Here is a 14011-nt window from a genome sequence, read left to right on the forward strand (position 1 = left end):
TGGCTTGTTTGTATTTCTTAAACTAGTCATAATTTGGGCGGCACTAAGCGCAGGATGCAATAACAGTGCCATTTTTTTTTTTTTTTTTTTGGTGTGGGGGGGCAGACTTGTTTTAGTGGAACATTTTTACATTGCGAAGTGAGCATTGACTTAAAAAGGTCTAAATCTCAGTAAAACACTTAACCTCATAAAATAACTAGTGGCCAACAGCAGCTGCTATTTAGTCCTGGTTAAATATTCTCATTGTCAAAACTTTCTTCTTCTGTGTTTCTAGTGGAGCTGGATGCGGAGCACGCACAGAGAGTCCCGGGGGCAGAACAAGGAGGGGCACCGCCTCCCCAGGTCAAGCTGAAAGAGAGGCAGAAGTTCTTTGAGGAGGCCTTCCAGCAGGACATGGAGCAGTACCTGTCCACCGGCTACCTACAGATTGCTGAGAGGAGAGGTGAGAGGGAGGAGCTGTGAGGTCAGAAGTTCCTCACAAACACCAGTCACGCTCTTTGATGATATTCAAGAAGCTTGAAATGTCAAAATTTTGGAGGTCTGACGCTTAGACAGGAAAATGTTGAGGTTTAGGTTGTGGTGTGTGCAGCTTATTCAAGGGTGAACGCAAAGCCATCCAGCATTCAAATGAATTAACTTCAGAGTCCTGATACAATCAGCCGAAACTTTCACACTTCAACTGCCCATCACAAGATTGAGCCATAATAGCTTTCTGCAGCGAGGCCACGCTCTCCAAGTGCCTGTCGCTTAACACACAAGAAGAGTCATTACTTGGAAAAATGCCACCAAAGCCATATAAATGTACTCTTCCCCTGGGATTGTAATAGAATCCTGCTGCAGTCTACTTCATATACCGCTGCCAGGAGTCTGCAGGGGATGTGCTGAAACGAGCGATTGCAGGAGATATGCACCCTGCACCCTGAAAGATGTTACGGACTCTACCGGCCACTGTTTTGTAATGCGATGTTTCTTCTTCTTCTTTTACTCGTCTGTCCTCCTCCCTTAATCCCCTGGAAATGGTTTATTAGAGCAGATTGTGGAGCGGTAAGGAAGGAGGGAACGATGGAGCAAAAGGAAAGAGACTTAAGGATGTGTGAAGGAGAGAATGTGTGTGTCTTGTGTTCTCACTGTCATTTAGAGTAGCTTTTTATTTATTTTATTTTTTTTAATCAGTGCAGTGTTGTTTTTAATAAACCTTAAAAAAAAAATTTAAAAAAAAAAAAAAAAATCACTACAGCCAGTTTTGAGGTGCAGTGAGTGAAATATTCAGAGCTCAGTATCCAAAGACGAGTTACAATATACTGATGTAGACTCTTCAGTTTACGGTAAGATGTGTAAGACGTAACGATTCTGGTGAAACACATCTGAAACCCGGGCTACTAGACGAGTGATGAACCCACAGCACGCTGCGACTCACTAATCTTGAAGTGGCTGCAAATCCTTACACCGAAGAAGAGCAAGGATACAGCCGAGAGAGGGGAGAGGGGAGAGATACGGAGAAGAAACTGAAAGAAGACAGTCAAGGAAGAGAGAGAATGAGCTGCGGATGTCATAAGCCACTGAGCCATTAAAAGCTAGTCTCAGGGGCCCTTTCTCACACACGCACACACACACACACGCGCGCGCGCGCACACACGCACACACACACACACACAGGCAATCACATACACCGCCCACAATCTCACTGCAGGCAAAAGCAGTCCCTCCCAGCGAGGGGGAACCTTTTAGGCAAGGTCACAGTGGGGCTAAAAGAAAAACATATTAGAGGCAGTCACATGTAAGCGACGCACTCACCGCACTGCTTCCCGGACCAAGACTGTCACTACGTAGCGACAGTGTAAGTGCGGATGTTAAGTGTGTGTCTCTGTGTGCAGTTTTGTTTATTTATGTCCACATGCTGGAAATGGAGCTCCATTTGGGGCTGAGAAGAGAATAGGTGTCCTCCGTACTGTGTCTGGTGAGGCTGACTGGCTGCTACTGTACGTGGTGGTAATTGCATAGCTGACAAGGGAGATAAGGACGTGCACATGAGAAGAGGCTGCGTACTGAGGAGTCATTAGATTTAAGACCCCCAGTTCCTCGAAAACACGTCACAGAAAGCTCCACTGCTGTCTTCACCGGGAAGGAGGAGTTTGTGTTAACGTACTTCATTTACGGGTTTTTTTTTTGTGTGTTTATGCGTTCATAATCAGTTTATATGTATATATTTTGCATGTGTGGACATTCAGATGAAATACCAAAGGTGAGGCATCTGAAAGATGTGACCCTCACTTGTGTGTCTGTGTGTGATCTTGTTGTATTTATCTAACTGTTTAAAGGACAGGGAGACTTTTTGGGCAGTCTCCAAGGGAAATAACATTCCCCTTCTTTCTCTCTTTCTTCACTCTTTCTTCTGCTCTCCTTCCTTCCCTGTGCCGCCCTCTTCTGCTCTCCTCATTTCCTTGAGGTACGGTAGCCAATGGCATCTTCTCTCACTGCTGTGTAACGACCAATCATGTCGCTTCCTCCTCTTGCTCTCACCCCTCAGCCTCCCCTCTCATCCCCTCAGTGCACTGACTTGGCTGTTTGTGACGCATGCAGCACATCATGATAGTGAACATGGGGCGTGGGGCGGGGTTGTAACCCTGCAAGGTGGTGAATCCAGGAGTGTATTAGCTTGTCTGTAAAAGGACTTTCCAATGATTTATATCATATACTGACCTCGTGTTTTACACTGAACTAGTTAGTTTGCCAGTTTTGATGCCGTTTCAGCCACATTGATATAGTCCATTAAAGTAGTACATGAATTAAGGACACTTATGGGCCTCCTTGTTGTCAGAACAGTAACAACCACACTAAATTCTCTTTATGTATCATAATAATGTGGACAATGTACATTCAGCCATGATACACTTATGCTTAGGGTAAGGAAACCTCAACTGTTAGTTTGAATCTGTTTTCAACATCTTGCACAGTGGGTAAGCTGTCGACTAACATGTCCTAAAGTAACAGTGGGGGGGGAAAGGCTTCAGCTTCGCTTAACTTTAGAATTGAAAATGAGGAAACAGCTCCCCTGGCTACGTCCAACGGTATAACAAGATCAGCCTACCTGCTAATTACAGCCCAGTGTTACACCACCCGTCAGTCCACTTAAGGATACTGTTTCAGTGTCACATTTTGCGTCGCTGAAGAGTGAAAATTACACACACACACACACACACACGAGGTCATTTGACAAAAAGTACAAAGTACAAAATAGGGACGGGCATTTTAAGCAAAAATACCATTCAAAATTTGCTCTGAGCTATTTGATTATTAATCGATTGTACTATCTATATTTTTTTTTTTTTTTGAAAGAGTTCCACACAGAACTTTCTGACAGCTGGAGTTGTCTTTGCATGTTTCTCCCGTTCGCACTGTGGCATCTAATCTCACAGCACCATAAGATTTAACCTGGCACACAGCTTTTAGGCACACTATGGCCACCTTCTGACCTATTACAACAAGAGGGGAAATGAAGAAGAACAATAGTGGCAGATATTAATAGATTTTAAAAAAAAAATATATATTTTAACCACTATTTGAATATTTGAAAATAATCTCCCATCGATGGTACGGAAGTGGTAAAGTCCAAGGAAAGAGATAGGCTGGAGGTGGTTGGATGGATTTAACACAGGACTATCACCGAGGAGAAGCGGGTTTGAGTTAATAAGAAAGTGATGTGGATTTCTGTAAATATATCTATTCCTAACTTTGACCAAGTAGTTGTAGTCTGACCACATTTTTTTTTTTCCCCCCCTAAACATAACCATGTGGTTTTTCAGGCCTCTGTGAGGCAAAAATGTGACACAGTATGCCGTAGTGGACGTCTGCATTACACGCTGTCGTCGTGATACCGGGTTGCTAATCAACGTGTTATATCTCATTTGTTTATTCTGCACAAAAAATAAACGAAAACACAAGTTGTGTTTTTTTCCAGATAAGCTTGCAAGCTGTCCTGGAAGTCGGCACTGATCGCGTGGCAGCCTTACAGTGACGACAATACTTCAGGAAGTCACTTCTCCGGCTCGAGTTACAGTAAAACGTATCAGTAAAGTTTAAAAGGTGCTGAAGGCAGATTTGTTGCCTCTGGTACGAACAGTGCCAGGTTTGCTGTTTCCCCTTGTTGTTGTTTTTTTTAAATATTTTTTATTCTTCACTTAAAGTTATATTAGGCGTTGCTTGTGCTCTTCATATACAGCTTGCAACAGACAATGACCTGCCAATCCATTATTTGTGGTACTAACGCTTTGGATTTTAAGGTAAACAAAAGGTTATTTGTGTGCACTGTACACAAGCTTACCCATTTCAAAATGCCATCCAGCTTCAGTGTGCCCATTTGCTTCTGCCTTTGTTTTTGGAGCGCAACAAAAAAAAAAAATACAAAAAAAAAGAAGGTCTCTCTTCCTGGACCCGGCCCCTTGCTGCTGCATGCCGGGTGCTTTTATGTTCGCTAATATCGCACTGTCCCGTGTTGTGTGTAGAGCCAATAGGCAGCATGTCGTCCATGGAGGTGAATGTGGACATGCTGGAGCAGATGGATCTGATGGACATGTCTGACCACGAGGCTCTGGACGTGTTTCTGCACTCTGGAGGGGAGGACAACAGCGCAGCCTCGCCTGTGGCAGGTAGGGAGGCAAGCGCGCGCGCGCGCACACACACACACACACACACACACACACACACACACACACACACAGAGGACAAATACTTGTACCTACACTAAATATATGAAATTCTTTTCAACTGCAAGAACTTGAACTTGAATAACTTTCTACAGCTAATTTGTGTAAAATTCACTGAAGCAGAAATTTATGACTCAGAAGAATGACAAGCAAATTATTTTTGATGTGATGCACCAACAACATCTGTCCATATCTGCTTGGTAAACTTCTTGGTACACTGAAAAATCTACAGCATCCAACTAGCAGCACCTATTCATCTAAAAAATAAGTTGATGCAACTGAATCTCTGCTACATTTTGGTTGAATGAATTTAAAACATCCTCCTGCCACCATAAGAATATATATGTAACACAACATGTGAAGTTATCGTAGTCCTCCTCCTGTCCGTCAGGTCCAGATGTTGAGTCCTTCACCACGGAGATCAGCCTCCAAGTTCCCACGCAGGCTGAGCTCCGACACAAGCTTTCTTCCCTGTCGTCCACCTGCACCGACTCAGCCAGCCAGGACACAGAGGCCGGGGAGGAGGATGAAGACGAGGAGGAGGAGGAGGCGACTGAGCAAGGAAGAAGTGGCGTTGCAGGATCAGTCGGAGGAGGAGGAGGAGGAGGAGGAGGAGGGAGGAGGAGAAGGCCCCCCGTGGAAGTGACCCTGGATGAAGAAGAGGTGCACTCCGACATAGTGTTGGTGGACAGGGTGGATCAAGAGGAGCAGACCAGCAAAGACTGTGAGGAGAGCAGGCTGTAGGTTTGAGGAGAGTTGGACTGGATTTAAACACAAACCCCCCCCCACAGCTGCCAAATCAAACTCAGATATTCAACAATATTGGCTTTGTTCTTATTTTTCCTTCCAGAAATAAGAAACACACATGCTAGAAAACACTTTGAGGTTGCACTAACTGCCACATGACCTTGCCTTAAAAGACCACTGATTTTAGTTTTCAATTCTAATTGAATCTTGTAAAACAGGTTTGAGTTTCCGTTATGCGTAACGGCACCGGACGGTCAACATGCACGTTAACAGTTTGACATTTTTCTGAGAAGCCTCTAATATTCTGTTTCTGTTTTAAGGCCTGTTACTGATACTGTAAGTGACGAGAATACATAAATACACCGAAATCATTCAGATGACCCTTTGAGGTAGTTTCCTGTCATGCTCCATGCTAATACTTTAGCACATACTGTGCTTACAGACTTCCAGCTGTTAGAAAGTGTTATAAATTACAAGTTGAACTTTACAGAACGTGTGATGGTGTTTTTAACGAACATGTACTCACCAAAATTAAGAGGCAATCACCAGCACTATCAGGATTATGTTCAGTTAAAATGTTACCACAGGACACACGGGTGAAATATGTTTTTGCTCATTAAAAGTAAGTCTTTTTGGACTTATGTTGGCGCCCAAAATATCAAACAACCCGGATGGTTTTGGCTTTATCTGCCCGGGTTTTCAGATGTATGTAGTCAGAGATTTCCACTGCTATCCTAATGAAATGCAGAAGTAAGGAATACTTTAGTGCTTAAAACTTTGAAAAATCCTGTTTAACATTTTCTAAATTGTGTGATGACTGATGACCGATTGTGTGGAATAATTCGCAGACCTCTACTGTCTACAGCTTACGCAGAAATTATTTCTCTGATACGTCATCACTCGGGCTACTAAAACCTATCCTCAGTAAATATTTTCGCTTTTGTAAATTGGGTGAATTGTCCCTTTAATACAGCAAACCCTAAAGAATTAGCAGAGAACAAGTGACGAATGATCTGCTGGGACCACAAAGATGAAATCTGAATAACCTTATGGATAAATTAAACTCCCCCAAAGTATTCCTTTTAAGGGTTTATAAGCTACAATGTAAACTCCTAATTTCATACTACTTTTGTGCCATTGGCAGTGACAAACAGGCTGGCGGGCACCTGGCAGTTGGTTACATGACACAGTACTGTACAGCAGACGCAGTGATGAAGTTCAGGTTCAATAATATCAGTGATTTGACAGACACCCGTAGACAGGAGACAGTTACCCTTCGCCATTCCCTCGACCAGTAATATTTGGGCGAGCTTCTCCTTTTTGAACGAGGACCAAATCCCTGTCGTGGACTGTGTGCGACGCACTGGACAACGCCCGGAAGGTTTAACTGTGTCCAGACCTTTTTGTCAGGAAATGTTGACATTTGTGCGATGTGACAGCATTACTCCTTCCTTTCTTTCCCCTTGCCTACGATTTTCTGACTTGTTGGTAATAAATGTTTGTCCCCCCCAAGCACTGTTTAATTTTCATCTGAGCATTTCAGGAACAACTTAAAGAATGAAATGTGAGCAGGATTGAGAGTTTGAGCTTGTTAACGGGTCCCCTTGCGCTCACTCTGGATTTACAGTCCTGCCGGAGCTTTTATAACAAATGGAAAGCTGACACGGTAAAGAATGGATATATGGATCGAGGATATTCTGCAGGACAGGAAAAGAGTTTTTGAAATAGAGGGATTTTTTTTTTTTCTTATACTCTGTGTATATTCATTATTACAGTTAAATATTTGTTTTTTTAAATGAAGACAAGGAACACTAGAGCCACACTGAGAGTAAATGTCTTTCCGTGTCCGATAGTGGATGTGTTGGTTTATTGTGAGTAATAAATAGCTGGTGTTGATGCATGGCCGTGTACTTTAAGGTTATGAAGAGCTTCAGAGCCAGTCTGCACACACGCTGTGCATAGAGTCAGACGGTCTGTGTTAATCGGACATAAGAGCTCACCTCATTCTGTATCTTCTTATAGATCCTGATAATGCCAACGTAAGGCCCATTTGCAGCTTTTGTTTGCTGAAACCGGTTTCTCACTGCAGTGTTTTGACATTTGTACTGTCATAAAACGGTCAGTTCACCTAAATTACACATTTTGTCATTTACCTCCAGCTGAATGGAGACACAGGTAATTTTGGCTTTTTTTTTTTTTTTTTTTCCCCAGGATTCAAAAAAGCATCCAGGACTTTTTCGCGAAGTTTTTTTTATTTTTATTATTGTTGCGATTTAAAATGCTTGATTTAGCAGCAGATTTTCTCAAATAATGCGAGTTTTGAGTGAGTGTTACCTGTGAAATTGCGGGACTTTGAAAAAATTGCAAACCGAGAAAGAATAATGCGTTTTTGTTTTAAGCACTACCTGATAACGAAATAAATATGTAATCACTTCCTTTGAAGTGCTGCATGTCACAGAAATATTTAGTTTTATCTTTTTTTTTTTTTTTAACTTTAAAAACCATTAAGCTAAAAGTTACCAAAAAAAAAATCATTAAAGTGACAGCTTTACAGAAAAGACTGTCTGTGACTAATGCGGAATACAACGACGACATCGACTGCCAAAATAAGAGCTTAAGATGCTTTTTAATTCATGTTAATTCAACACAAAGGCCTACTGTATGCACAAAACCAAAGTGCAGTCTCTTACGACTTGTGAAAACGTGTACCAAATTATTTTAGCGCACAGTAATATATAATCACTTCCATTGACAATAAGCATGTAATTAGAAAATTTGAACGTGAAGATCACATTTCCCGCGAACACCGTCACTTTCGGTTCTCCCGCTCGAGTTAAGAGAAAAAAAAAAACACCACGACATGTACTGTATATAAATTAACAGCTTTGAGTCGCAAACTGCAGCAGCATTATTTTAAACTGCACTAATACTCCCGCATTACTGAGAAAATACCTAATTTGTCCCCCCAATATTGAATAGAAAATATGTCAAATATATTCTCCTTCTATGAACGCCATCAAAGGTTCTGTCTCCTGTTATATGCTGGTTATCTTCAATATATTGCCCATTGTTCAGGAAAACCTAATTGTGTGACTCCCCCCCCCCCCCCACCCCCGACTGCCACCACACCCAACCAACCGGTGCTTAGCCTCTTGACAATTCACACAATGTTGGACCTTTCCGTTTGATCAGAAAACAGCTGTAACGTCGCTCTGCTCTAAACCACCAGACTCTTATTAATAAAAAATTTAAAAAAAAACAGTTGTTTTAACGTGTAGAAAACGGAATTTGAGTCTGGTGGCTTTAATCGGAGCGACGTGGGCCTATGGGTAGGTAGCCTAACGTCCCGTAATACAGACATATTAATATCTGTCGGTGATATTTATCAGTGATCCTTGAGGTTTGTAGGTTTCCCAAGTGAAGATACTAAAGAATGCAAAGTTTATCCTGGTGAGAATGTCAAGTGGGAAACCATATAATTACATTTTTATGACATTTTGGATGACGTACTATAATATGATATTTTTTGACGGTTTGGACTACATACTATACGATGACATTTTCATCAAACTTTGGACGACATACTATGCTTTGACATTTTTATGACACGATGGACGACGTACATACTATACGTACTAGGACTCTAGCTGGAATCAAAACAATAACCTTCTGACTGAGAGGCACCAGCACTAACCACTGCACCACTGTGATGACATGCTATAAAGTGTTATTTTGATAACTTTTCATCCCAAACATGTTAAAAGTGAACTTTACTCAAATTAATTTTAGGTCACTTTTTGGACTTTTTATGACTTTTCTTTGAATATTTTGGACAACATACTTTGGATATTTTGGATGACTTTTTATGCCTTTTTGGAGTATGACCTTTTTCTGAACCGACATGCATGCTTCAAGTTACTTCTCACAGTGAAGCAACTGCTCTAACACCACTGTGTCGTATGGTGATGGCGAATCAACTTTTAGTGAAGTTGAAACATTTGGAGATATTGAAAAAGTTTAGCATACACTTCACATTACAGGAAGATATTTAATATCACTGCAGACCCCCTTGAAAACATATATATCTACTATCCAAAGAATGTCTGCGGCAATTTTGGTCACATTTGAATGAATATTTGTGGACGGTGGAGTTATAGGTTGAGGTGAGCCAAAGATTTGTCACAATGCTGTCCAGCTCCTAGGAAGATCGGTGGCGCCGTGTTTAGCACTGCTGCCTCTCAGCCAGAAGGTTTGGGGTTCATGACTTAAAAAAAATTATACTATAGCATGTCATCCAAATTATGAAAAAAAAAAAAAAAAGTCATACTACAGCAAATAGTGACCTAACAGTCATGTTTAGGTCACTTTTTGGACGTGCTATAGAATGACTTTAATATCATGACTTTTGGGTCACTTTTTGGCCGCCACGCCACGGGCACACCAATCGACGAAAACAAATTCTCACGATAAACTTTTTAATTCCAAACATGTTAAAAGGGCACAGACTCAAAATCTGGAGGAGTTTTGTTAAAGTACAACTTGTGTGAATCGGCAAAAATGGCGACTAAATTTAAAATGGCGGACTTCCCGTTGAGTTGACGTAATGGTGCAGTGTAACTTTTTTGTACGTCTAGGTGTGATACACATGTCCACCGAATTTCGTGCATGTAAGTAAATGGAGCCGCCGCCGGGGCATCTGTTTAGGGGGCGGTAGCGAGCCATTTGGCCACGCCCACTCGTGACACAACTAAAATAAAAAACATTTCGCCGGGAGAGACGGGTGTACTGACTTTCATGAGTTTTTGAGTATGATAAAGCCTCCAAAAATGCAGCTGTTTACAGAGAATCATAATCGCCATCGGTGCTCGGGCCCCAATTACAAAAGATCCGTAAAATAATTATTTCTTGCAGTCATGTCAAAAGTCTGCACACAGAGAGACACACAAACAGGTTGGAAAGAAATGACAGTGAATTGTCGGTAAGTTTTTATTAAACCTTAAGTACAAACTGCAAAAGTAAAAAACTGTCAATATAACCAACATGAGACTCTCTTTCCGAATGGAGGGAAAGGCCGAGATACGGCACTAATAAATTAAGTCACCAGAGACCCCACTGTGAGCAAGTAGTTTATACTGTAGAAAATGGAAGAAACAAAACAATAAGAGAACTGAAAAATAAAGAAAAAAAAAAAATCCCATCTGAATAAAATATATTGTAAGGCCATAAAAACTTGACAACCACATTTTTTTATGTTGAAAACACCCGACTTGGTATTTCATTAAATAGTCCTAAAACAGTTCAGTCTTCTGCAAGGGACAACAACCAACAAACTGGATTATAGGATTTTTTTTTTCCTTGACAGTCACCACTGGCAAGCTCAGTGCAACATGAGTAGCTACTACATTTTTGTTGAATTTTCAGTAATGAAAATGTAAAAACCCTTTTTTTTTTTTTTTTTTTTTTTTTTTTGTGAACATATCTTTTTTTCCCTTTTCTTTAAAAAAGTAAAGCTAAACAAACAAAACTAGGTTGGGGGGCAGTCATTGGCTACTCAATATCTTCTTTCTTAGTGATATAAGCAGCACTTAAAATTTTTATACACATTTACCAGAGCAACCCTGTAAGCGTCAAACTCACATGGATGAAGAAAGGGAAATGTAAGGCTTTTTCTTCATCAAGCACCCTCCTCTGGAACATCTTCTCTCTTCTCTATTCCTTCCTTTCTTTCTTACTTAACCCCATGAAAAAGGCTCAAGTATTTAAAGAAATTTACAGGATTATGTACAAAAAAAGTTGATGTTTGTTTGTGTTGGATTTTTTTCCTCTCTCTAAAAATCGCTCATAATATATCTGGAAAAGGGAAAAAAAATGCAAAAGCCAAAAAACATAGGACAATAAAAGAAAAAAAAAAGAAAAACAAAACTTGGATTTGATATTTCACATTTTACACGCTTTGACTAGTGGCTCTACTTGAAATAACACATCAGATCAACAAAAGTAAAAAAAAAAAAAAAAAAAAAAAAAAAAAAACACAAAATAATAATAATAATATAATATAATAATTAATGTTTACTGGTACAGATGAAACAAGAGGACTGGAAGAATGGAATGTTAACACGATTGCACATCTAGAACCAGAAAAGCCTGAGAGCCTTTCTGCCCTGTGGGGTGGGGTTGCGGGAGCCATCAGTTAGCCGTTAGCAGGCGCCAACCCCCAGATTTATACTTTTTTGTGTTGTTATACAGTAATTATAACCAACAGCACCAATAAAAATGGATCTCCTCACTAAGTATCAGGCACCGTTTTTCACTTGCTAGCAAAGAAGGGATCCCTCCATACTACCAGGAAGTGAGGTGAGCGGTGACCTTTCACAGGTCAAGCAGCTGTAGCTCTGCTCCTCTCACATCCACCAATGAACAGAAACATCCACAATGAGAAAAAATAAAATAAAATAATAATATACAGAAAACTTCTCGCAAAAAAAAACAACAAAAAAAAAACAACAACTAGCAAAAACAAAGCTAAAATTCAAAATAGAACTTGGAAAAAAAAAAACTAGCCAACCAACATTATACCAACATCGTCTGTCTTTCAAGTTTTTACCTTGCATCGCCAACCCTTAAAAACAAAATATGCAGGAACTGCATCAAGAACGCATAAAATCAATAGAAAAAGGAGTCCTCTTCCTCATACCGAGGACAGAGAGAAACTTTGGGTAACTACTTGATGTCATTTTCATTTCACAAAACCGGGGAGGAGGGGGGAAAAAAATAAAATAAAGGCCGCCTTTTCATTCGTCCCATGTTCACAGCTGAGTGACGCGTTTTAAGAAGGGATGGGGTTCAGTCTCAGGAGCGAGGGGAGGGCAGGAAAGAGTGATGCAAGAAAAAGGTAACAAATGTAACCCATTTCAGTTAAGGAGGGATAAAGGGTAAAAAAAAAAAAAAAAAAAGGGCCCGTCAAGTCTTCTTGTGAACGTTACACTTAATGCTTGTAAAGTTGACTCGAGGAGGGGCGGGGCGGGGCGGGGGGTGCTCTAAAATCATCCAGAATAAAAACAAATTCTTCTTTCACACTAGTGCAAAAAAGACATCTTGCTTTTCTTTTTTCCTTTTTTTTTCTTTTCTTTTTTTTTTTTCCTTTTCTTTTTTTCTAATAAACAAGCCTGTCATACTAAGGGAGAGGTGAATATTTTTGGAGATGGGGACTGAGGTCAGGTGAGGGGATTTTCAAAGCTCAAAAACAATGAATCTGCAATATCGAGTGGCGGAGGATGGATGGATCCCGTTTAATGTAAAGAAAAGAACAAAACGAGGGAGCTGCGGAGGGTTACAGGCGTTGGAGGGGTGGTATGGAACGTGGGCACAGCACACAGGGTGGCGATGTCGAGGCGTCCCCCCCCTCTCCCCCTCAGGACACCGCCGCGGCCTTGGGTATGTGGCTGGAGGACAGGCGTGCCAGGGACACCTCTACAGTGGCCCGTTTTCGGGGGCCTCGCTTGGCCGGCGATGCTTTGGCAGAGCTTAAGCCGTGGCAGGGGTCCCCGCCTCCTTCGCTGACAATGACTCCTCCGCCAACGGCGACGGCGACGGCAACGCCACCACCTCCATTCTTTAACATGGCCCGTCCACACACCTGATTCACCAAACTGTTGATTTGCTCCTGGATGGGATAGGCACATAAATCAATCAATTTAGATGGTTTTTATTTTAATAAGACCTCAAATATTTGGAAAATAGTTTCTTTAAAATGCAGGAGCAGATTTGGAGGAAAGACTTGAGCAGGTACAATTAGAGTATTTTAGCAGAAGCAAGATTTTGGTTTCTGGACCAGATTAGATTGCAATATGAAAAGCAGGCAAGAAAAATAAAGCGTATAAAGACAAAAATACTTAATTTGCTGATTATATCGGCAGATATGGTTTTGTTTTAGACAGAATACACATGTTCTCTCCAGCTCAGTTACTACTCTAAAGAAATTATTATTTTTGCAGTTGAGGCATGACATTACTCCCAAGTGAGATCTTTTGAGTTTATACAATCTCTTTCATGCTGGTGAAAACACACACACACACACACACACACACACACACACACACACACACACACACACACACACACACACACACACACACACACACACACACACACACACACAATACATAAACACCATCATGGTGAATAATCTGCTCTCTAAAACCAAGCTGATGTCTCCCTCTTCTGGACAGACAGACAACTGAACCAGAGTTTAAATCAAAATGTGGCAGTTTACCTCGTCGTATCGATACATCATCTTAAGGCCTCTGCAGGATTTGTGCTTCTCCACGTAGCGCAGGGCACACTCCAGACAGAAGACCACGTTGTCAGTCTCCTGAACCACCTGCACAGACAGAGACAGAAACAAAGAAGTTACAACACAAACCGGGGACTCGGCTCAAGAGAGTGAGGACTCGGATAAATCATTTAAATGTCTTCCATTCCTACTGTACGATGCCACTGGCAAGTCGTAACCGGGTTTGCATATATTACAACAGTACGGCGTTCATTTCAAGTGCAGTGCT

The 14011-nt window shown here is 41.2% G+C and overlaps 3 protein-coding genes across 8 annotated transcripts in view; 2 read left to right on the forward strand and 1 right to left on the reverse strand.

Annotated features, from left to right (window-relative positions):
• Positions 1-7347, forward strand: part of dtnbp1b (dystrobrevin binding protein 1b) — a 60440-nt gene extending 53093 nt beyond the window's left edge. Inside the window, exons 5-7 of the mRNA XM_069699736.1 lie at positions 275-442; positions 4503-4646; positions 5095-7347. Coding sequence (XP_069555837.1) covers positions 275-442; positions 4503-4646; positions 5095-5447 — 665 coding nt within the window. The 3' untranslated portion in view covers positions 5448-7347. The remainder of the gene's footprint in view (positions 1-274; positions 443-4502; positions 4647-5094) is intronic.
• jarid2b (jumonji and AT-rich interaction domain containing 2b) overlaps positions 1-14011 on the reverse strand; it is a 267034-nt gene that overhangs the window by 150284 nt on the left and 102739 nt on the right. For 4 of the 6 annotated variants that reach the window (XR_011310860.1, XR_011310859.1, XR_011310857.1 and 1 more), the window contains 2 exons: positions 13723-13830; positions 10890-13113 (listed from right to left, as the gene is read on the reverse strand). Coding sequence is in view for 1 of the 6 variants with exons in the window: in XM_069697211.1 (XP_069553312.1) it covers positions 12862-13113; positions 13723-13830 (360 nt within the window). In the remaining 5 variants the exon portion in view is untranslated. Of the gene's footprint in view, positions 1-10418; positions 13114-13722; positions 13831-14011 lie in introns of those variants that run through there. The other 2 variants (XR_011310858.1, XM_069697211.1) reach the window with 2 other exon arrangements.
• The window catches only part of LOC138620366 (nuclear transport factor 2-like), a 396989-nt gene that overhangs the window by 142141 nt on the left and 240837 nt on the right, over positions 1-14011 (forward strand). The gene's annotated exons all lie outside the window — the stretch shown is intronic.

The sequence above is a fragment of the Brachyistius frenatus genome, unplaced genomic scaffold, assembly GCF_029030835.1.
Source record: "Brachyistius frenatus isolate BFR_SWC_R1_liver_20210118 unplaced genomic scaffold, ASM2903083v1 Contig_2, whole genome shotgun sequence".
Lineage (NCBI taxonomy): Eukaryota > Metazoa > Chordata > Actinopteri > Embiotocidae > Brachyistius > Brachyistius frenatus.